This window comes from Scardinius erythrophthalmus, assembly GCF_964197995.2.
Source record: "Scardinius erythrophthalmus genome assembly, chromosome: 25".
In the NCBI taxonomy this organism is placed as follows: Eukaryota; Metazoa; Chordata; class Actinopteri; order Cypriniformes; family Leuciscidae; genus Scardinius; species Scardinius erythrophthalmus.
In genome coordinates this window covers 24,580,492-24,604,094 of record NC_138245.1, presented here as the reverse complement: position 1 = coordinate 24,604,094, position 23,603 = coordinate 24,580,492, and the positions used below count along the sequence as shown (strand labels likewise).

The following is a 23,603-nucleotide window of genomic DNA, read 5'->3' as shown; positions in this document are numbered from 1 at the left end:
GGTATGCAGGAAAAATGTTGGTGACCCAGTGCTGTTGTGCTGCAAAACCAGTATACTGTAGGTCTCATATTTCACTGTAGTGATACATTGACAATTGTGCAATATTTTCTACCATTCTGTTTGAAAGAGAGAAAAAAAAAACGATGAAAGAGAAAAAAAAAGTAGTAAACAAGTCTCCATTCTCATGTGGAAGCCTTTCTTCATGCTCTTCCAGTTCATGTAGATGATGGATTTGTATTCGCCGCTGCAAACAGCTAGAGGGTGCTGCAGGACTCCAAACACACAGAAAAAGTGTATGAATGTCACATGACTTTTAGTGACAAGAAGGTTAACACCATCAGACGACGAACAAATCATGAAACAAATAAAACATGTACACACAAAACTGTATTTAGGAAAACTGCTTTTTTTTATTTAAAACTCAGAGCTGTTAGGCATGAGATGTCAAGTTTGGCTTAAGACAGGAGAGACATAACGTCTGCAACAACAGACATATCGCTGATGACTGGCAAAGACAATCCAGCTATGCTCCCGGTGACCAAGCAACAGGTGCAAGCCATGATAAAGCACGTTCCTTGTGGCTCCAATTAGGAGAGCTTGGAAAGCGGAATTAAAAGCCATACAAAAACACAAATCCAATAGCTTATGAGCAGAATAACACGTATAGGACATTGCATAGAGCTTGTAACCTTAAAAGGGGTTTTCTGTGTTGTTTCTGCATATGCATTACCAAACAAAACTGTACCTTTATTAAGACGTGCAATAAAGTTGACAAGGGGGACCGGGGGAAGGAAACTGTAGGGGGGTCATAGCTCAAAATCTTGTTGAATAAGTGCACAAACACCCTCAAGTTTCGCATTATGTCCATCCTATGCTCATGTAAGCCAGCATTCTTCATAAAGGAAACACAAAGCATGTTAATTCACGCCTGTCTTCACACTCTGAGTCCCTGTGAGAAGCCCCTTATAGATGACAGATGGAGAGGTGAATAAGAGAGAAAGTCGCTTCCTGACTCTCTTCTGCCCTCTGCTCATCATCTCTCAGCAGCACTCTGGAGGTCCAACCCTGTACACTCCTCTTTATTCATCCCTCGTTCACTAGCTGGGCTCTGACGGCTTGTTTAGCTCCACCTTTACGCTCCTTTCACCGGAACCTAAAAGACGGAAAGAAAAATGTCATAAAGGTGAATACAGACCTGCTCTTCGCTCTCTCTGACAATCCATATGTGTTATTAGGTAGAAGATTACCCACTGTGGTTCACTATTTTAAGGAATACTTCATCGTGAAATGAAAATACTGTCATTATTTACTCATCCTCATGTCATACAAGCAGTTTGTACAATGAAAGTGAGCGGTTACTGATTACTAAACTATTAATCTTCTATTCAGAAAGGATGCGTTAAATTGATCAAAAGCGACATTGATGATATCAAATGAATGCTGTTCTTTTGAGATTTCTATTCTAAGAATCTTGAAACAAAATGTACCATGGTTAAATTGAATGTTTATTGGTTTATAACAGGAAACAACAAATACAAATATTAAGCAGCACAACTGTTTTCAACATTGATCATAATATTAAATGTTTCTTGAGCACTAAATCAGCAAATTAGAATGATTTCTGAAGGATCATGTGACACTGAAGACTGGAGTAATGATGCTGAAAATTCAGCTTTGCCAACACAGGAATAAATTACATTTTAAAAATATTTTCAAAGTATTTTAAATCGTAACAACATATGGGTGTGAAACAACAACATGAGGGTGAGTAAATGTTCATTTTTTGCTGCACTGCTCCTTTAAATAGGGTTCCAACAAAGCAGTCTGGCCATAATCCCATAGATACAGCACAGAAATCTAGATAATGTTGTTCAGGATCAATGTAAGTGCCTGGTCATGTTTGAGCAGTCCTCACCTGTTAGATATTTCTCCTTAGCTCGAGCTCGCTCATCAGCGTCAAAATACCACACCGTTATAGCATACCTGCACATGAATTCACACAGAGTTGCATTTAAGCATTAGCAGCTTACAGAACTATTTTACAAAATGAAATGTGTCACTGACCTTGTAGCGTAAGCTGGCTGGACCTCATGTGGGTTCCGTCTGTCTGACCAAAACAGCAGAAGTCTGTCAAACTTGGGCTCTATGTCTGCAAACTGAGAGGTTCCCTCTGGAAAGATCCGCAAAAGGCCACCGTGGTCCTGTAGAGTGAGCAGATGAGAATTATGGTATATTCCAGGGGCTGGACAGTGAAACTGAAACCGTTAGACAACTTATATAAATTAGCACATTAAATATTACGATAAGATATAAATACTTCACAATTTAAACTTGCACTGTCCACTTTTCTACATTAAAAAGTTCCACCCCATGAATTGTACTTTTGTGTGTGTGTGTGTGTGTGTGTGTGTGTGTGTGTGTGTGTGTGTGTGTGTGTGTGTGTGTATATATATATATATATATATATATATATATATATATATACATACACACACTCACCTAAAGGATTATTAGGAACACCATACTAATACTGTGTTTGACCCCCTTTCACCTTCAGAACTGCCTTAATTCTACGTGGCATTGTTTCAACAAGGTGCTGAAAGCATTCTTTAGAAATGTTGGCCCATATTGATAGGATAGCATCTTGCAGTTGATGGAGATTTGTGGGATGCACATCCAGGGCACGAAGCTCCCGTTCCACCACATCCCAAAGATGCTCTATTGGGTTGAGATCTGGTGACTCTGGGGGCCATTTTAGTACAGTGAACTCATTGTCATGTTCAAGAAACCAATTTGAAATGATTCGAGCTTTGTGACATGGTGCATTATCCTGCTGGAAGTAGCCATCAGAGGATGGGTACATGGTGGTCATAAAGGGATGGACATGGTCAGAAACAATGCTCAGGTAGGCCGTGGCATTTAAACGATGCCCAATTGGCACTAAGGGGCCTAAAGTGTGCCAAGAAAACATCCCCCATACCATTACACCACCACCACCAGCCTGCACAGTGGTAACAAGGCATGATGGATCCATGTTCTCATTCTGTTTAAGCCAAATTCTGACTCTACCATCTGAATGTCTCAACAGAAATCGAGACTCATCAGACCAGGCAACATTTTTCCAGTCTTCAACTGTCCAATTTTGGTCAGCTCCTGCAAATTGTAACCTCTTTTTCCTATTTGTAGTGGAGATGAGTGGTACCCGGTGGGGTCTTCTGCTGTTGTAGCCCATCCGCCTCAAGGTTGTGCATGTTGTGGCTTCACAAATGCTTTGCTGCATACCTCGGTTGTAACGAGTGGTTATTTCAGTCAAAGTTGCTCTTCTATCAGCTTGAATCAGTCGGCCCATTCTCCTCTGACCTCTAGCATCAACAAGGCATTTTCGCCCACAGGACTAGGGATGTCCCGATCCGATCCACGGCATCGGTATCGTGCCGATACTGGCCCAAAACGCTAGATCAGATATCGGAGGGGAGAAAAAAAATTATCCGATACCTATGATCCGATACCCATTAGGGGTGGAACGGTACGTATTCGTACTGAACGTACGTTCGGTGCATGGATTTACACAGAGAATACACGGTATAAAAATAAATAAATCTCGCGTGCACATTAATTAATGTAATAGGCCTACGAAACTAACGTTACTGTTAGATACACGCATATGCGGGTTCTTTAGGGACACCTAATCTGTAGCCCGCCTTAGCTCTGAACGCGCGTCTATATCGCTTCAAACGCTCACTTTATCATTATACGCGCGCGGCGCGTCCTATTCGCTTTGGACGCGCGAATGGATTCAAACTGTTCAAGCATCGAACTAGACGCGATAGACGCAAATTTGACGCTCTATTCGCGTTTTGGTGTGAACGCAGCAAAATGAACAGGCTGCGATGTCAAGATTGCAATGCTGGTGTGTGTGTGTGTGTGTGTGTGTGTGTGAGTGTGTGTCAGAGAGAGAGGCACGGGCGCGATCGAACAGTGGAAACAAAAAAACATACTCCGTCATTTTCATACAGGACATCATTAAAACTGGAAAAAGTGTTTAGCCTACTTATATTTGTGTAAAACCCAACATTGTGCTTTTGTCAAACTGTAAACTCTTGTCAAACTGTAACTGTCACCCAACCAAAATCACACACACACACACACACACACACACACACACACACACACACACGCACACGCTGTTTAAAAGCAAAAATGATCTCATCTTTTTGGACATTCATCATTGCATTGGTTTTCATTTCTTGTCCTAAAACAGAGCACTAATCTGTTTATTTTTAAGTTACACATTCTACATTGAATAAAAAAGAAAATCAAATGTGTTTTTAAAAGTAGTATTATTTTATACAGAAATAAATTATTTATAATTCAGATGAGAATAAAGTTAAAGTTAATTAAAATTTAAAGGAAACAAATATATTGATCTGAAATATAGCAAATTAATTTTAAATTCATTCAGGTTACCAAACATATCTCAAGGTCTTTTGAATAAAGGCTGGCAGTCTTTCATTATCAACTGTTGTTGTGGACTATATACTGGAGAAGTATTTGTTCTCCATTTGAGTGAGATGTTTTTAAGTGGCTAATTGAGGAAAGTGCTTCCATTATATTTTATTATTAGTAGTATTAGTTCAAGAATAAAATAAAAATATCGGATTGATATCGGTATCGGCAAATAGCCAAAGCTGCGGCATCGGTATCGGTATCGGAAGTGAAAAAGTGGTATCGGGACATCCCTACACAGGACTGCCGCATACTGGATGTTTTTCCCTTTTCACACCATTCTTTGTAAACCCTAGAAATGGTTGTGCGTGAAAATCCCAGTAACTGAGCAGATTGTGAAATACTCAGACCGGCCCGTCTGGCACCAACAACCATGCCACGCTCAAAATTGCTTAAATCACCATTCTTTCCCATTCTGACATTCAGTTTGGAGTTCAGGAGATTGTCTTGACCAGGACCACACCCCTAATGCATTGAAGCAACTGCCATGTGATTGGTTGATTAGATAATTGCATTAATGAGAAATTGAACAGGTGTTCCTAATAATCCTTTAGGTGAATGTATATAAACACAAACACACAGAGAAATATAATTATATTTTAAAACATTCAAATAGAAAACTTTAAATTGTAAAAAAAAAGAGCTATATTCTTGATAAAATTAATAAAGCCTTGGTTAGAATAAGAGACAACTTTCAAAAACATTAAAATTACAAATTTGGATTTCAAATTTCATTTACACACAACAGAATGTTGGTGGATGGGAAAACTCTGGGAGGGAATGTCTTTTTTCCTGCCCCAGGACAACCTGTTGCTAAATTTAGCTTAAAAAAAAAAAAAAAAAAAATCGAGCCAAGACAACAGTTTGCGTGAGATGGCTATTTTCCTCTCCATTCAGTAAAGAGGGTGAGATATGAGAGAGAGAGTGTGCTAGAATTCAAATCATGTATTACTGGCATCCTGTGCAGCTTGAGAAGGATGGAAAATATCAGGGTTGAATGTGTGTTAGATTTGACCCATCCTTACATCACAGCACTGATACAGAAACCGATGACTGGAAGAAAACGGTGTTTGTTTGCAGATTCTAGATAACAGCATCTAGATAAAGAGCACCATGCCCTTGAGTGTTTAATGTAGACTTAACACTACAGACAAACACTACATCCTTCTTTCCCTTCTTCCAACCCTGTATCTTGCCTGTGAAACTGTCCAACTCTCTTTTTAACGTTCACTTCATATGAGAACATCTGATCAACACTGGATGGTTTCCATGGCCGGTCGGAATGTTCTAGAGCAGAACCGCTCTCTGACGCAGCGCTGGCTTTAACAGCTGGAAGGTGACGGAAGGTGGTAGAGTCAGCAGTGGAAAATGTCAGGCCTGTGGTCACAGCGAAGGCTCGTGGAACTTCAACAGTAAATGTTTAACATAACCATAAAAGTGGAGGCAGAAATTTCACATGTTACCTTTACAGATTTCCTAATTCAATTCCAATTTTGATTAGTCAATTAGGTATATTTTAGTAACCATTCTGTGTCCACTATACAGGGCTGTGTTAGACAGATTCAAATCATTAAATAAAGTTGTTCATTTGAACTATTCTTTAAAAGGACCAGTTCGTAATGTTTCGGGACTCAAGAACCAGTCATTTGTTTCGGGAATTGGTCTTGTTGTTGTATGTTTTTGATTTACCAAAAAGAACCAGCTCATAAGAGTGATTTTTTTCAGGATTTGTTTGGTTTTGATTAAAAAAAAAAAAAAAAAAAAAAATCAGCTTATTGAAGTATTTTGTTTCAGAAGTCGGGCTACACTGGTCACACTGTGTTTCTGATTCACCAAAAAAAAAAAAAGAAAGAAAAGAAGGAGTCATTTCTCTATGAATCGGATGTATTGAATACTGGTTGTGCTGTGTTTTTGTGTGATGCCCACGTGGTCAACTGATTAGAAATACGTTTCTTTCTATTAATTTGCAGTGCAATGTACAAATACGTAAAACTTAAACACTAAATATTTGACAATAATTAATTTTTCTATTATATACAAACCCAACATAAACCAAAGTTTCATTGTTCTAGTAGACCTCTAATAACAGCACATAAACAGTCTCTTGTGTGGCTTATTTATGTAAAGTACCAACAGCAAACTCTCTGCACAAGGTTGGTTTTGAACTTTCATTGAATTGAATGAAAGCTCAGATGCAAGTTTAAGCAGTCTACATCAGATAAGATACCTAAACAAACAGAGAAGAGCTTAAACAATCTTGTGCAGTTTTACATGCTACAGAACGGTTACAAGTTCAAAGCTCAAAGGAAGGTGGAAAGAAAACTCCTACCTTGGCATCCCAGTCTTTATTCAGGTAATATATGCATGTGACACATCTCCCATCTCCGTTAGGGTTATCCACATGCCGTACATATCCTGTCCCATCGCCAGGATAACACGCCACCATTGCCTGGAAGGAAAAACTAGTTGTTTTAGTTATTGGACAAAACATAGCCAGTCAAAAGAACATGTGACGACAGACCTTTCACAGTGATTGGATGCAACACACTCTACAAGAAGACACTGTTCAATGAAGATTTCTATTTTTTCCCATCATAAAATTATATTTTTCATATATTTATAGTCTTATTCATATTTTTTATATGAACAATAATCTCACAAAGACTGTCAAGAAAATGTCCTGATAATATTTCAAGCACATCATTAGGACAATTTTGCATTGTGGCATTTTCTTGACAATTAAACACATTTCCATAATTATTATTACTGTAATAAAAAAAGCTATGTAGTATTATTAATAATAATAATAATGGCTATGTATGGAAACAACTTTATATAAACTTTTTATACATAATGACTTATTTTTATACACTGACTCAGAGTGCACAATATTTTTTTTTTGTCTGGTATACAACTTTTTACATGAGAAAAGATTATGAATTTTTTAAGTGTTTATTCACCATAGTATTTGGTGTACTGCCTTTAATATATGCTTAATTAAAAACAAATAATCATTGTGCTCAGATAGGTTAATTTTATATTGAGAATTACTAGACTAAAAAACATCAAGATTACAGATTCATCACAGATGATGAGGGGGGGAGGGGGTCAAGGGTCCTTCAAAAAATGGCAAAAATATGCAAAATATTATTAATTTTTGCTTTCAAAGTGAAATATGATCAAGATATATTCTTCATGAGACTCACTGTTACCCCGTATTTGTCTAATGGAGTTCAGACCGCTGAATTCCTTTCAGATACTGTACGATACCACAGCGCACTCATACATGAAATCAAAGTGGAAAAAATAAGGTGATAACTGTGAAATTCTCAGCCCTATGATGATTGTATCATTTAATCTTGTTGAATCTGGGTTATGAGGCTGAGGGAACAATGAAGCCATTGCTGGAGTCTTTCCTTTGCTGAGGTTTTTCTTTTCCTGCTCTTCCTTTGCCCCTTTTATTTTGGTCTCCGAGTTTACATGGAAAGTGTTAATTAATCACAAAGAAGAAAATAGCAGTGTAAAAGTATTTGTGAACATGGACACATCCGTTAGGAGCGATCGGGACAGTGTTACAAAGGGAAGACTCATAAAAATAGATCATCAGTCCAAGTGACCTGCATATGACTCGGTTAAACTACATTTCTGGAGCAAACAAGATACTTCATACTTCCTTATAATTAGAAGTTTAAAAATAACTAAAAAGGTTGGAGAATATTCCTCTCCAAGTAAAAAACATGTCAAACTTTAAACAAAACCATGACTAATGCCAACGTTCACCTTTAAATCATTAACAAAACGCTTCAAACAAGCACCCAACAAACACTTAAATAACAGAAACCTTTGGGTTAATACTGTGAGCCGTGTTTCTGTGAACTGAAAAAAAAGCACTGTCAGAACAGCTCTCTGATATCGATCCCCTCCGGGAACTCGCCTTCTTTTTCACCCACTTCTGCACGTAGGCTCCTGAATCTGATCACTTATCACTGATAGTTTGTGACCTAACACTCTATTTATAAGCAGCACTAGCCCAGCAGGGAATTTTTAGGCCTTGACTTAACCCTCTAACCCTAACCCAACAGCATAATGTCAAAGGGACCGAGACGTCCTCCCCTGGGACACGACATCAGCGTGTTTTCCACTGACTCTCAGCATGTGTGAGTGTGTCAGGCCTGTCTGAGGAAGGCAGGGAGGGAGGGTGTTCTTATGGCCGAAAAACAAACATCTCTTCCAACATTCTTTGCCTTACTTGCATACATACTAGAGGTGAAATGGTTCCCATGAAAAAAAAAATAGAAAATGCAACCTTTATGGTTTTTTTGCATACGTAGTGTAGTTCAGTCACGTCATGTCATACTGTACAATACTTTTAAAAAATATCAATATTTTTATTTATTTACTTGATTTATGCCATGTCAGCATTTAAGGTTATTCTCATGGCAAGAACATTAAAGATATATTCATTAAAAATGCATTAAAAATTACACACACAATTAATAAACATATAGAACGAAACGAGGGATAAACAGTATAAATACTGTAAATTTTCAAGACACATTTACATAGTAAGATAAAATCTGTATAACATAAAATGTGTCAGAATTGTAAAGTGTCCAGAGCCCTCCATTGAAAATGAATTGGATCATGTCACTTTGGGCTATAGGATAGCCGATATGATGCTTAAAAAAATACTTAATCAGCCCTGATACCGATCCTTAAGATTCTTCTGGGGCACTGGTTAAATAGTCATCTATTAGTGCTTGATGATGGCAAATGTATTGGCCAATAATAATACATAGAAAAATAATATAAATTACCAATATAAGCCCTATGTCCTAGCCTAGAAATCTAGACGCACCCAGCAAAATTTATTTTGCAGCCAGGGTAGTCTAGCAACTCTCTGTTGACTTTCGGAGCTGTAAAAACCTAAATTGGATCAGGCCAATCACGTCGTGTATAGAGTAGGTGGGGCGGGCTTAACATAATGACGACAGAGTTGCGACGGTTCCCTGCTACATGAAAACGACTCTGGAGGACTTGGAGTTAAGTTTTTCTTTGAGAAAAGAGCAAAGAACGGCACTTAAGTCATTCTTAAAAAAGGAAGATGTGTTCGTAGTTTTGCCAGCCAGATTCAAAAGTTGAATCTATCAACTAACGTTAGCTCCGCTGTTGGAAAAACGCTCTGGTTGGTTGAAGCGCTGTCCTATTGCGTGCAGAGGGAATCTGAAAGACAGCCGTTTATCCCGCCCCTCGGATTGAGCCGTGTCTATGGTGAGTTGCCAGACCTAACATCTTGATGTAGGTCTGGCTTGCCAGGCTATGACCACTATGGTGGCAAAATATTGTCAGTCTCATTTTTGTCAGTAATTTACAGTGCATTATTCTGCAGCATATATTTTTTTGTTATTATTTGAAAAATAAAAATCAGCAATCAGACTGGTAACAACCAATCAATGTGTTAAAATATCGGTAACCAAACTGTACCTCCTAAAAAGCAACCCACCAAGTATTTACTAAAACTGTGACTACGTGATGCAAACTGAACAGTGGAAATCTGAACCGTTGGACCCAAAAACACAGAGCTGCTAACAGCAGTGTGTGTCCCCCCTTAACATTTCTCCTCCCCAGCTTCCTGAGGCCTATAATTTGATATTAGATTTCCAGAGAACGAGCGTCATCATTCCAGGAGAAAAGACGCCAGCTGAGAAAAGCAACACATGCTGGGAACAAATCTAAAAACGACTGTACAAGAGGTCCTTTTTTCCAAGCAACATAACCGGTAGCGGTGCTGGGGTGTGGTTGACTAAATCACTCACTTCAAGTGGAAGATGGCGAATGCAGGAGTCACGGAAAGGCCAAACTTGGGGCGAAGACGATGACTATGGTTATCATTTTACTGTTAAAAAGGCAAAATTATGCCCTTTTACAAAATCTTTATTTTGTTTTTTGGGTCTACTAGAATAGGTTAAGGCTAAAGTTTTTTTTTTCTTTTCTTTTTTACATATTTCACATTGTTGCAGCACCTCTCTTCCCAATCGGTAGTAACACTAGTTATACTAGGAATATTGTGACGTGTACGTTCCCAGAAGAAAACTCAAGACTACAATCGAGATGTTTCAGGAGTTCAGAAACAGTGCCTAAGGACACAGATAATAACTCCCTTTCGAGTGGACTTTGTGCTTTGTAACTTTGCAGACCTTTTTTACGCTCAAACAGCAACATTACATTACAGACTAAAGAATGTTGAAATGAAAAAAAAAAGTCAGCATGAAACAGAAGCTGCAATAGTTTTTATTCTCTATTCAGACGTATATTCGAGCGAAACGTCTTTTTGAACATGAAAAAATGTAGAGCAGGTCCATTGAATTGATTGGATCGTTGGATGTGATTGACAGGTTGTCTCACCCTCCCACCAAAAAAACCCCCCACATCATCAGAGAAGAGATGTCGCTGCAAGTAGGAGTGGAAGTTCTTTTGATTAAATATTATGAGGGCACATTATTTTAAAAAAAGAATAATGATATGCACGGATAAATCATTTATAATAAATACTGCAATATAACATAAAAAAAACCTTTCAGCTCATAAGGAATATACAGTTTTCATTAGGGGTGTACCTGTGGACACGATTAACTAGCAGAGACATGACGTTGCCGTGCTGCGCTGTCACCGAAGCTTATCATTTGAATGTGTTTTTAAGCCTTGCGGTTTAAAAACAAGTGATTTTAAACCATTCAAGCGCAATAAGCAGCTAAAGAGAACTCATTTCGGTATATACACGGCACGCACTGTCTAAGAGACAGTTTCTGAGCTGTTGGTTCTCTTCACAAACGTGTGCACATAAAGTGTGCTGAGTGCTGAACTGAGTTCTTATTGGCGCCTTACTGGGATTGAATGAACAAATAAACACTCTTATGTGTCAAAATGCCCGTCTTTGCGAGTATCCTCGCAAACACGGTTGTTTAAGTCTAAAGAACGTAAACAGAGTTGAGAAAGAAAGCGCATGTGTATCAGTATATTAGATCCGTGCATTCAGTCTTAAAGTGACAGCAGCCTAATGCTCCTGCTGCCATCTGTGCCATTAATGTTAATCAAAACAATCTCATTGCTCTTGACTGAATAGCTTTTGTAACTTTATTAAGAATAAATGTATATTTAATTGAATGGTTTCAAAAATTGTTATCATAAAAACATTATTTAAAGCAAAAATTATCATATTGTAGTAGAATATATCATTATTGTGAAATAAACGTATTCATAGTGTGATAAGATTTTGGCCCACCCATAGTTTTCAATAACCTTCGCACCTCGGCTCGTGTAATAGGGGCCTTTCCAGCCAAGTCTCGCAGCCTGCAATGGCACGCAATACACGACAGATCACAATACATGTGACAACATTTCAACTGAAATGTTTACCCTGGTGGCAGGTGCAAAAGCGAAGGACAACGTAAATAAAGATGGAGGGAGGGGCGAGCGAGCGTGTGCTTTAGCCAGTGGGAGAAGGATATAGGGGAAGAAGGAAAGAAAGACAAGCCAGGACAAAAAAAGCGAGCTGAGGGCATTGACGCAATCTGCGAGCCCCCCACGTGAATGGGCCGGAGCAGATAAGGGTGAAATCGCTCAACGGCGCTTCAATCGTTCAGGTGGGGGTGAGTGTGAGAGCCAACTGCGTCAGAGAGTAAGCAGGGCATGCTTGGCTGAGAAAACAACCGGGTGAGGAGAGGTGGGTGCGGATGGCACGCATCAACATCACGCAGCAGCTTTTGCGTCAGGATGCCATGCCGCCACTCTCCCATCATCATCTGCAAAGATCCATGACCGTGGAGGAGGGTAAAGGAGATTGAGGGATGCCATAGTCCCACAACACAAAGAGCATTTCAATCAGAGCTTCAGTGTGCGTTTATTCTGGTTTCAATGTCTCAAACACACCTGGATGTGACGCTGTGTGCACAAACAGCTGCGCCTCCTATCTATACATTTATTAGATGGTCAATATTTATGAAAAAAGCAGCATTTTTTTTATTCCATAAGCCGATAGTATTGAAAGTATAGATTTTTTTTTAGTAGTAGTAGTAGTAGTAGTAATAGTAATTTGCATTGATGCGGCAATTGCTTTGTTAAACATAACTAGAAAAATTCAGAGTGTTGTTGGTTTCATCAAAAAGGAGCTACAGTGCAAAACATTTACATTAATAATATTAAAAAAGATTTTATATTTCAAATAAATGCTGTTTGAACTTTCTATTATTAATCCTGTTTTTTCCTTCAGAATCCTAAAAAAAATATTAAGCAGCACAAATGCTTTCAACATTAATAATAATAAATGTTTCTTGAGCACCAAATCAGCATATTAGAATGATTTCTGAAGGATCATGTGACACTGACATTTATGCATTTTATTCCACACAGACACTATTCCATGTCCAGGTAAAATTATAATAGGCTACACATTATGTTTAGATAAATACACTGAACTACTGATTCAAATCGATGCTGTTTTAGCTAACTAGCTTAACATTTCGACATAAATATTTCGCTATAAAACATTATTTCAAATGTATGTTAAAATATACATAAAAATGTATATGTTGCACCTATGAACTGATTTGGAACATGCATAAAGTCTTCAATGATTTCCAATTAGTATGTTAATCATACTTGTCATTATTTACTCCAACAGATCTCCATAACAGTCATTTGTTTTCCTAGATTCAGGGATTTTCCTGTAAGAGGCCCTCTTGGGTTTACAACATGTCATTTCTCCTTTATGTGATACTGCATCTGTTCCAGTGAGCTATGCAGAGCTGATATAAACCTGAGCAATGCAGAGCTGATATAAACCTCAGCTCCTGGACTTTAGCCAGACAGACAGTTCTAATAGTCCAGCTACGTGCAGAGCGTGCAGCTGCACTGCTGTTCCAAGCGCTGACACCCTAGCAGACTGACACCACACTGCACCATTAATAAACACGTTGAGGAAAAAGCAATGACAGCGCACAACATGTCCAAGAGATAAGTCATGCATTTAAGCTTTTGCTAATGAAAAATAGGCACAACTTACAGCACACACACAAAAAACATCAAATGCATGTACAATATAAACCTAAAATATGCACCAAAAAAAAAAAAAAGCATGCTTCATTATGGGTCATTATGAAGTCTACAGGTGTTTTACACATCAGCTTTCCGCCTTCAAAAAACAACCTCACAAGTCTCCTGTTGGTTGCACGCAAGGTTTCCTGACATAAGGGTACAAAAACAAAAAATCACATAACTAAACATTGATGCAGAAGCAAAGAAATATTATACATCCTTCCTAGTGAGGTGGGACTTTCCAAAGGGAATGCAATGGGAATGCAATGCTCTAACAAATACGCTCAAAAACAGCCCATTCTGATCCAGTGCCAGCATCTCTGGTCACGTAATGTAAACATGACTATGTGGCAATTCATTGTGTTATATTGCTGCAAACATTCTTCACCCTGACATCTAGAAGCTTTCTGAGTAGGAGGTGATAAACCCCATAAACCAATGATAAACAATAATTCACCAAAAACACCACACAAAAAGCTTGAGGGGCAAGAACGATATTTTCTGATTCGATTTGTGTTCAGATTCACAAGCTCTTGATTCGATTCTGATTCGATTTAGATTCTGCTGTAAATTATACAGGGGTTTCAGACAGCATCCTACTGAATTACTCATTAGAAAAAGAGTCATTTGTTTCAGAAATCGAGCCAACTGATTGGTCGCGTCGTATGCTTGTTTTTGCGTGAAGACATCTGTCATTGTATTGTGTTAAACAGTCTTTTCATTGCATTAACAGACTGCGCATTCACAACTCGAGTATATTTTTTTTTTTACCATGAAACAGGATTCAGGAGGGAACGTTGCTGCTGAAGGCGATGCAAGGACCATGGAATGGATACAAGGAACCATATGGTACATTACGAAAATATTAAACAATAAACTAAATATTGTGACAAAAATAGGACAATAAAAATTACAAAAACTAAACTTTATTTTAGTATATATATATATATATATATATATATATATATATATATATATATATATATATATATATATATAACTAAAATATATATATATATATATAATATATATATATATATTTTTTTTTATTATTATTACCAAACAGGTCAATATTACCAACACGGTCCACACTGTGCAAATATTTATTGTGAGAGACTTTCTCAAAAGGACTACAAGACTTAATAATGGAATTGTTAAAGTCCCCGTGAACCTAAAGTTGCAACCGACTTTACATCAGAGTTGTGACGTATTTCCAAGTGAAACGGAATATTGAACAGAGGGCACGGTTTTATTTTAGCGCACCTCGCCCCACCTTGCTTATTAACTTGCACGGATTAATTGTTCACCACAAGACTAGTAATGTGAGCTAACAAAGTAAATAGGGTTTAATTTTGATATCATGATGACTATCACATCATGGAACTTGAATCATTAAAGGAGAACTTGGTAACTTTTTTAACTTAATAAAACTGTCTAGAAATCATTTGGATGGTTAAACAACCTGTTCTGGTGATATTGGTGACATTCCCCGCTCCCCCCAGCGTTCCCAGGTGGAAAACCAACCTTGCAACTTGGGGACCATGTTGGGGACTACCGTCCCGGCAAGATAGAAATTGGAAGTCTCGTGAGAAGCGAGAATGAGAACGAGCGCGAAACACGAATTGCTTTATGGCAATTCGACATAAACACACGCATGTATGATGTATTACCAGATTACCCACCTCGGTAGTCAGACATAGCTCCACACGATTCAGTTGGCTTGCTCCGATCAAAACAAACGCACATGAGCAGCGGTAGAGAGGGGGAGGAGGCCGCCGCAAGTGAGTTTTTTACGACCGTGTTGTGAAATATACGCCCCCCCACAGCTGTAGGGGGAGCTCGTGGGGAAAACATGCGACAACAAAACGGAAAATCAGCGAAGAAGTGACTAGAGTTCGCTAGAGTTGCCGAGTTCTCCTTTAAAGGGGTAGTTTTTTTTTTTTTTTTATTAAAATTACTTACCATCACTTACTCACTCATCCAAACCTGACTTACCTTCTTCTGCGGAACACAAAATAAGATATTTTGAAGAATACTGTAACCAAGCAGTTTTGGTGACCTTCCATTTTATGGTAAAAAACAACAACAACAAAAAACAGAGACATTTCTCAAAATATCTTCTATTATATGTTCCACAGAAGAGAAAAAGTTTGGGATACAGGAGGTTTGGGATGAGATGAAGGTGAATAAATGATGCCAGAATTTTAATTTTGGGGTGAATAGGCCTATCCCTTTAAGAAGATTCACAATATTTAGGCTATATTCTATGCACTTTTAATGTATCAAAACATTATGCGTCCAAATCTATGAAAACTACTTCATAATAAACATTACCTTTTGTTCCTATTCTCACTTCTTTCTCTACTCATCTCCTTCCCTTCCACAATCTACAGCCTCACTGAAGTCCAGATATATATATACTCTGCCTCTGATCCTCCAACATTTAACAACCACAAAGCTCGTTCATAGTTTAATATCAATACAAAACATAAACACATTATCCGTTCATTGTGTTTTATGTAACAGACTCTTTCCCTTCGGGTGACTCTTTTATAAGCCTGCTGAGCATCCTGAATCGTCCGGCTGTACATCTGCAACACTCACAATGACATTAAAAAAAAACTATGCAGTCGCAGGAAGTGCTATCACCTCCCATCAAGCCTTCTGATATTCACACTACAACATCCTGTGCACAGCATATGCCTTTGCTTTAAGCACAAATTAAAAAAGTAAATTTTTATGCGATTTACGTTATTTTATCTTTAGCCATGGAAACGTTTACGTTTAAAGAATAAATGTTAAGCATTAATGTTTCTCTTTCATAACACTGTGGTTTCTATTGACCGTATGTGACTGATCGGAAAGCATGCCTGTGGCGGCTTGCTGTGGCGTACAGGGAGTGAATCTAAAAAATTAAAAAAGAGAACGCATACTCCCCCAGGCACAGTCAGTGAAGTACTGCGGTCTTTGTCTTTGAATAAGAGACCCTTCAAACTTTAATGAGCCAAAAGACCTGAAGACCTTGAAATCCAAAAGATTCACCCTATAGTGTGATATAAAACGAGACATACAACTTAACTTGTACATAATCTTACATAATCGTACCAACTCTTGCAAAACCATAAGCTAACTGTGTTACAAATTTCCTGCAAGTCGCAATAAGTGTGCGCGTGTTTACAACAAGATGGAAAAGGTGATGGCTTCCCTAAACCCTGAGAGGTTGGAGGTTTGTCCAAACATTGTGCATGTGTTGGGTACGCCTGATAGCAGCTGGTGGTCGCAGGCGTTCCCCTGACCTGGGGAAATATGAGAGCCATGCTGGTCGTGGATAACTCACAAAGGCACTATCAGTAACAGTCTGTGGCCCCAAAGGAAGCTCCTGTTTAAAAAAAAACGGTTAGCCTGACATTTTTGCGGGGAAAGAAAATTCAAGAACAATTGAATCTGGGGGAGAGACCTGATGGTGCATATATTCAGAGTCTTTAATGTGTTTAGTCCAGAATTTTTATTGTAGGAGATTTTCATGTTTTGCTACAAATCTGATCTGAGTTTTAACCTAATCCATAAAAGATGTGCTTTAACTGGGGATTTCACTTGATCCCCCAACCATATCCTCCCACACATTTTGACTAATAATGAATTTCCATGACTTTTCCATGACATTACTAGATAAGAAAATAATAATTTCATAGCTATTGCACTTGACAAAGCAGAGATGAGCGCAACTATAAAGAAATTGCCTATGAAATGTCTGAATTTCTAGGCCTTTAAAATGACCTGATATTTTCAGCTTTGCCTTTCCCAGATAACGTCTTGAAAATTTAAAGGTTCAGTTTGCTCTTGCTTCTGTTAAGCCTCACACACATTGACACACATCCGCCTTCTCTCACTCACTTGTCTCATTCGATCCAGTTGAATAGTGCTTGTGTCGTGCCTAATTGTAGTCATTCCCACAGGTTTCGCGCTCACACAAAAAGCGCGTGCACCACTGATCTGTACAAGTGGCGCTCACATAGAGCCGCCTCTCAAACAGTTTGTGAGAGCCAAATTGACTTCTTTTTCGTGGCTTATTGTACTTAAAGATGGCATGAAAGATAACCCAGAAAGTCACGTCTGACAGCAGGTGAATACCAAAATAAAGGGTTAGTTCAGCCAAAAATTAAAATTCTGTCAGTAATTACTCACCTTCATGTTGTTCCAACCCCGTAAGGCTTTCGTTCATCTTCGGAACACAAATTATGATATTTTTGATGAAATCTGAGAGCTGGCTCACTCCTCCATAGGCTTCTATAGAGCTGGTAAGTCCCGCCCATCCGTAAAACCCCAAGTGGACCTCTAGGTTGAAAAATCGTCAATGCAAGTGAATGGGAGAAAATAATTATTTTCTGCTCCCGTTTGAATTGTGCCATGAATGTGAACATATGTTGTCTGTGGATTTTTTCATATAACTTTTCATGTTACGAGTTTGACAGTATATGGTATGATTCTTCGGCTAGCAGTTGTGGAAAAGACATAACGAGAAAGACTACATGTCGCCTATGTGACGTCACCCCATAAAGTTGACTTACCCAACCTCAACGATTTTGTCCTCTCCCTGAAAGAAGGCGGTGAAGTGCACCAAAGACACAGCCATGTTTAGCGGGATCCGTGAGCTAGTGTCCGTGCGCGAGTGGTGGTGACGTTTCAAACGCATCGAAAGCAGCGAAGAGTTGTAGTCCACAAAGTGCTCTCACACAAAGTCTAACCGTATCAAACTTCTACCCGCTAAATTGTAGCATTCTTTACACAAAAAGTTATATAAAAAATTCACAGACAACATATGTTCACATTCATGGCACAATTCAAACGGGACCAGAAAATAATTATTTTCTCCCATTCACTTGCATTGACGATTTTTCAACCTAGAGGTCCAGGGGGATTAGCGGAAGGGGCGGGACTTACCAGCTCTATGGGATCGAAACTTGCCAGACCAGAAAAGTTATTAAAGACATCGTTAAAATAGTCCAAGTGACTACAGTGGCTCAACCACAGATTTATCAAGCGACGAGAATACTATTTGCGCGCAAAAAAACAACCAAAAATATTCGTCTGTGTGGGCCTGAATGAATTCACGTAGAGTAACAGCGCAGCGCTTCTGTGTTGTACGTCACACGCATCACACACATGACCAACGTCAGCCAATAGTGAGCCTATGTGGTGACGTACAACCCAGAAGCGCTGCGCTGTTACACTACATGAACTCATACAGGCCCACACAGACGAAAATGAATAGTTTAATAAAGTCGTTATTTTTGTTGTTTTTTTTTGCGTGCAAAAAGTATTCTTGTTGCTTGATAAATTTGTGGTTGAGCCACTGTAGTCACTTGGACTATTTTAACTATGTCTTTAATAACTTTTCTGGGCTGTCAAGTTTCGAACCCATAGAAGCCTATGGAGGAGTGAGCCAGCTCTCAGATTTCATCAAAAATACCATAATTTGTGTTTCCGAAGATGAACGAAAATCTTACGGGGTTGGAACAACATGAGGGTGAGTAATTACTGACAGAATTTTAATTTTCTATATTTAATTTATACAGAGAAGACTATGCAGTTACCTATTTTACATTTGGCAACTTTATTCAATTTCCGTACCTAATCTATAGCTAAATACTGTTAGATCTACCTGTAAAAACCTGAAAAAATATTCTCTCACAATTCTGACTTTTCTTCTCATAATTGCTAGTTTAGATCTTGAAATTCTCACTTTTTTTCCAAGAATTATAATTATAAGTCAGAATTGTGGGATACAAACATGCAATTGCGAGTTATAAATTCAGAATTGCGGGATATAAACTTGCAATTGCGAGTTATAAAGTCAGAATAAAGTCAGAATCTTAAAGACATATATAGAGTTTATAAGATAACAATTTTTTTTTGTATGAAGGTATGATTTTCCCCATATTGATTTGATTCGTGACAACAATACAGTATAATAGAAAGATTAGAGGTTTTTTTTTTTTTTTTGCATGTTAATGGTGCGCATCCGGTTACCTGCAGCGGTTGTGTGGCTGGTCATGTGACATGAGGAAGGCATAAATGGCCTGACATACAGTAGCAGGTTCTACCTTTTGGAAATTGTAGAATAAAAACAGCCGTATCTAGACATATGACCTCTTTGTCATTTTAAATATATTTCTCAAATCTCTCATTTGTATTGCATCAAACTTTTAAAATGACTGAGCGCACCTTTAAGTGTCAGGCATCACAGTTCTCCTCTTAGTTAATGACAGCGCTACTTACTTTCGTTCTTCCATTGATCCTGTAGTTGTCCAGTTTCCCGTTACAGTGTCGGATCAGATCGTCCATGCGGCTCATGAGAAACGCTATCCTCTCACAGCCGGCCTCCTTCCCCTCCACCCAGGTGATCTTATCCCCCCGAATGTCCTTAGACGAGTCGCTCCTCTGGCTGACCAGCTGTCCGTCCGTAAATCCGCCGGTCAGGTAAAGCGCCCGCACGTCCTCCAGAATACTGCGTCCGACCTCGTCACCTAGGAAGTTGTCAACCACACAGATTCCGTGCTTGTTCATGCAGGGCACGATATAGTCCGTGGCCAGTTTCTGAGGAGGCGACCGCGTCTGTCCGTTGGGTTTCGAGCTGTCCGCGGTCGGTTTGCTGTCAGAGCTCGTGGCGGACTTGATAAAATCTGACATTCTTTCGCCGGGTGTCGTAAGAGTAGAGTCACTCTGAGAAGAGTTCGACTGTTCTGAAGTGTTTGACTGTTCGGCGCTGGGCTCTTCAGCCGGCGGCGGCGGCTGCGGCTGCTGCTGCTGCTTCTCCTCGGCCTCCTTACACACCCGCTTGTGCTTCTTCCAGTCCTGTCTCTGGTGCTCTTTGCTGCAGTAGAAGGAGCTACGACACCGTCCGCACTTCATCAGGTTCTCCATTTTCCCGCACAGCTCGCAGTACTGGCGCTCTCGCTCCAGACTGTCGCTTTCCCTTGAGTTTCCCTCCATGTTTCAGCGCTGTGCTGTATTACAGTATTACAGCCTGCAACTTCACTACAAGTATCCACAAGCGAAATTGTCCCTGGGCCCCCGCTGCCAATTTCATTCCATTTGACGGAGGGCAACGTGACGCTCTCACATTCCCGCGACATCTATGGTTTTGACACTTGTGAAGTCTCAGTGCGAGCCGTGAGTTTGATGGAAGCGCATGGCGCCTGCTGTTCCTTTTCTTCAGCGCTCCGCGCACGTCAACCATGTGAGCATGCGCACTAGAGACAGGATAGACAACACTGTGGGCATGATTCACATGTGCTTCTCACAACTTCATGTGGGCAGAGTGAAAATTAACACAAATAAATATATAATCGCCCAAAAACATTTAATGAGCAGAAATACTGCATCTGCGTGTTAGAAAAAAATAATGTGGGCTATAAAACCTCAAACGAATTAATAAACTCCAAATTTCCATAATAGAAAGACCAAAAAGTAAAAAATAATCCAAAATATACTAATAGTTCTGGGTCTAATTGTAGGTATGAACTATTTGCAAATTATTTCGTTTTTTTATTTAGCATAGCAAATTATTTAGCATAGTTTTTTTTTTTTTTTTTTATTTGCCTATGTTTTCAGTTCAAAACGACAAAACTTGATAAAGTTCAGTTCAGACTCACTGGATATTACTGTGGGTCATTTAACAGTCAAATATTAAAACTAAAAGCATCGTGTTTGAATACGCACTCGTTTTCATGGGGGGGAATAAAGGAAGAAAAGTCTATTTTAAAATCATATAGGAACATAAAATAATATTGAAAATAAAAATAAAAGAAACCTACCAGAACTGCTTTTTAATGGAAAAGGACTTGACTTAATTAGACTTTACACCTTTCAATCTTTATGAAACTGTATGGTTCAAATAAAAATCTCTACAATTCGGCCATAAAAGTTATATATAGTCTATCAATCTTTAGTTTCTTTACTCATTGATGTCATATCATAAAGCAAAGTCCAAATGAAATCTTGGTTTGCATTCCGATCGTGTAGCATAAGCATGCAAAGCCATTTCCATTACCAATTAATCTTATTCTCATGGGAGCAATAAAGATTAGCTTTGCACTGTATAAGATAAAACTAAAATGATACTCTGCTTCCTAACCGATGATCTTGGGTTGGTTTATGTATGGTTTCATTCAGTGCACAGCATTTATTTTTCTTATGAATTCATGTAACGGTTACATCATGTATATGCCAAAATATGCTGCTTATGTAATGAGAAACTTGTGATAGTCATGATGACAGTTCCCTTACCTCAATTACAGTCGGAAAAACACTTTGTAAGTGTCGTCACAATTGTTTTATGTAGCGTTTGGATAACACTCAAGCCTTTCATGACTGAGATTATTTTGTCCTCTCTGGGTTCAAGGGTGAAGCGACGGCCATGACTTTGTCAGTCTAGTTTTGGCATGGCTGATGTTTGGAGTACAATTTCTCACAGAGGGCATTGTTGGCCTAACTGCCCCACCGAGTTCCCGATACGCACACAGGACATGTTTATTTACAGTCTCAGTGTGCATGTTTGTGTTTATCTCTCTCTTATGCAGACTGCATCTCAGCCCTGGAGTACTTCAGTCATACAGAGCTCAGGGTGGGCCCACATCCAGGACCAGTCCTCATCGCTGTCCCTATGGAGGGCTATCCCAAGCCTGAGGCCATCGCCCCCTCCTTCATCTTCCCTACATCTCTCTCTTGCCCTATACCTCAGGAGGATGTTCTATTTTTGACAGGACTATGTGTTGATCTGTGGCCTGGCAAAGGAAAATCATAAGTGCATAAATGTGCTTAAACATAAATGTGCACAGTTTTCTGATCAAGACATGCAAAGGCAGAGAGTGAGTAACAACACTTCTGCAGAGCTGCTTTTGACTGAATTGAACTCATTTTATAATTCAACATTGATAATAATAAGAAGAAGAAGAAGAAGAAATGTTTCATGAGCAGAAAATCAGCATTATGATTTCTGAAGGACCATGTGACCCTGAAGACTGGAGTAATGCTGAACATTCATCTTTGCCATCACAGTAATCAATTCCTTTTTTTTTACATACACTGTACATAAAAATAGGAAACAGTTATCTAACAATACTATTTCACAATATTACTCTTTTTACTGTTTTGAGCAAATAAATGAAGTCTTGGTGATTATACGAGGCATTTAAAAATCTTAAAATCTATGTTTTTTGAAAGAAACTTCACCAAGGTAGCATTTTTATAGCATTTTAATACAAATACATTAAATATGCAAATTATTATTACTGTTTAAAATAACTGTTTCATAATTTTACTAGCCAACTATGAAAAATTGTGTTAAGTCATGCAAAAGCAAACATTCTATGCTGTTAATTTGCCACGAATAAACTTTTATTGTTATCTCAACACAGTTAAATGGTTGTGCTGTACTTATACTTTTATTAAGAAAGCAAACTGGTCATAGCAAACACCAATTTCAAGATGCAAGAGTTTCAAAAACAAAGCCACATCTGCAATACTACAAAAACATAAGACAACTTCTGAATAATGTTGACATTGAGCTGGACGTTAGGAGCATATAAGGTCTGGGAGAAGTGCTACAGAAAGGATGCAAAGAAACTTAGGCCCAGTTTCACAAACAGGGCTTAGACTAAGCCAGGATTAGACCATAGATCAATTAGGACATTTAAGTAATTTTTATAAACATGCTTAGAAAAAAACATTACCGATGTGCATCTTAAAACTAAAAAGGCACTGATATATTTTTAAGATCAGTCAGTGCAAGTTTATTTCAGTGGAAACAGCTCAGACTTACATTTTAGTCTAGGACTAGTCTTAAGCCCTGTGAAACCAGGGGTTAATATGATTATATTAATAACCTGACAGATTGAATGCCAAAGGTCTGCAAACATACAAGTTGAAGATGACCTAGCACTTATTTGAAAAGACATTTCTAAACACTTTACATGCCTTTATTGTAACTTTTAATCAACTGA

The 23,603-nt window shown here is 38.6% G+C and overlaps 1 protein-coding gene across 1 annotated transcript; it reads right to left on the bottom strand.

Annotated features, from left to right (window-relative positions):
- Nucleotides 1-386: 386 nt before the first annotated feature.
- On the bottom strand, nt 387-20,909 carry egln1b (egl-9 family hypoxia-inducible factor 1b). The gene is made up of 5 exons (XM_081357862.1): nt 19,879-20,909; nt 6,836-6,955; nt 2,065-2,201; nt 1,916-1,983; nt 387-1,153 (listed from the first exon to the last, which is right to left on the bottom strand). The coding sequence occupies exons 1-5, from the start codon at nt 20,590-20,592 to the stop codon at nt 1,098-1,100; spliced, it is 1,095 nt and encodes a 364-aa protein (XP_081213988.1). The 5' UTR covers nt 20,593-20,909; the 3' UTR covers nt 387-1,097.
- Between the last annotated feature and the right edge of the window lie 2,694 nt (nt 20,910-23,603).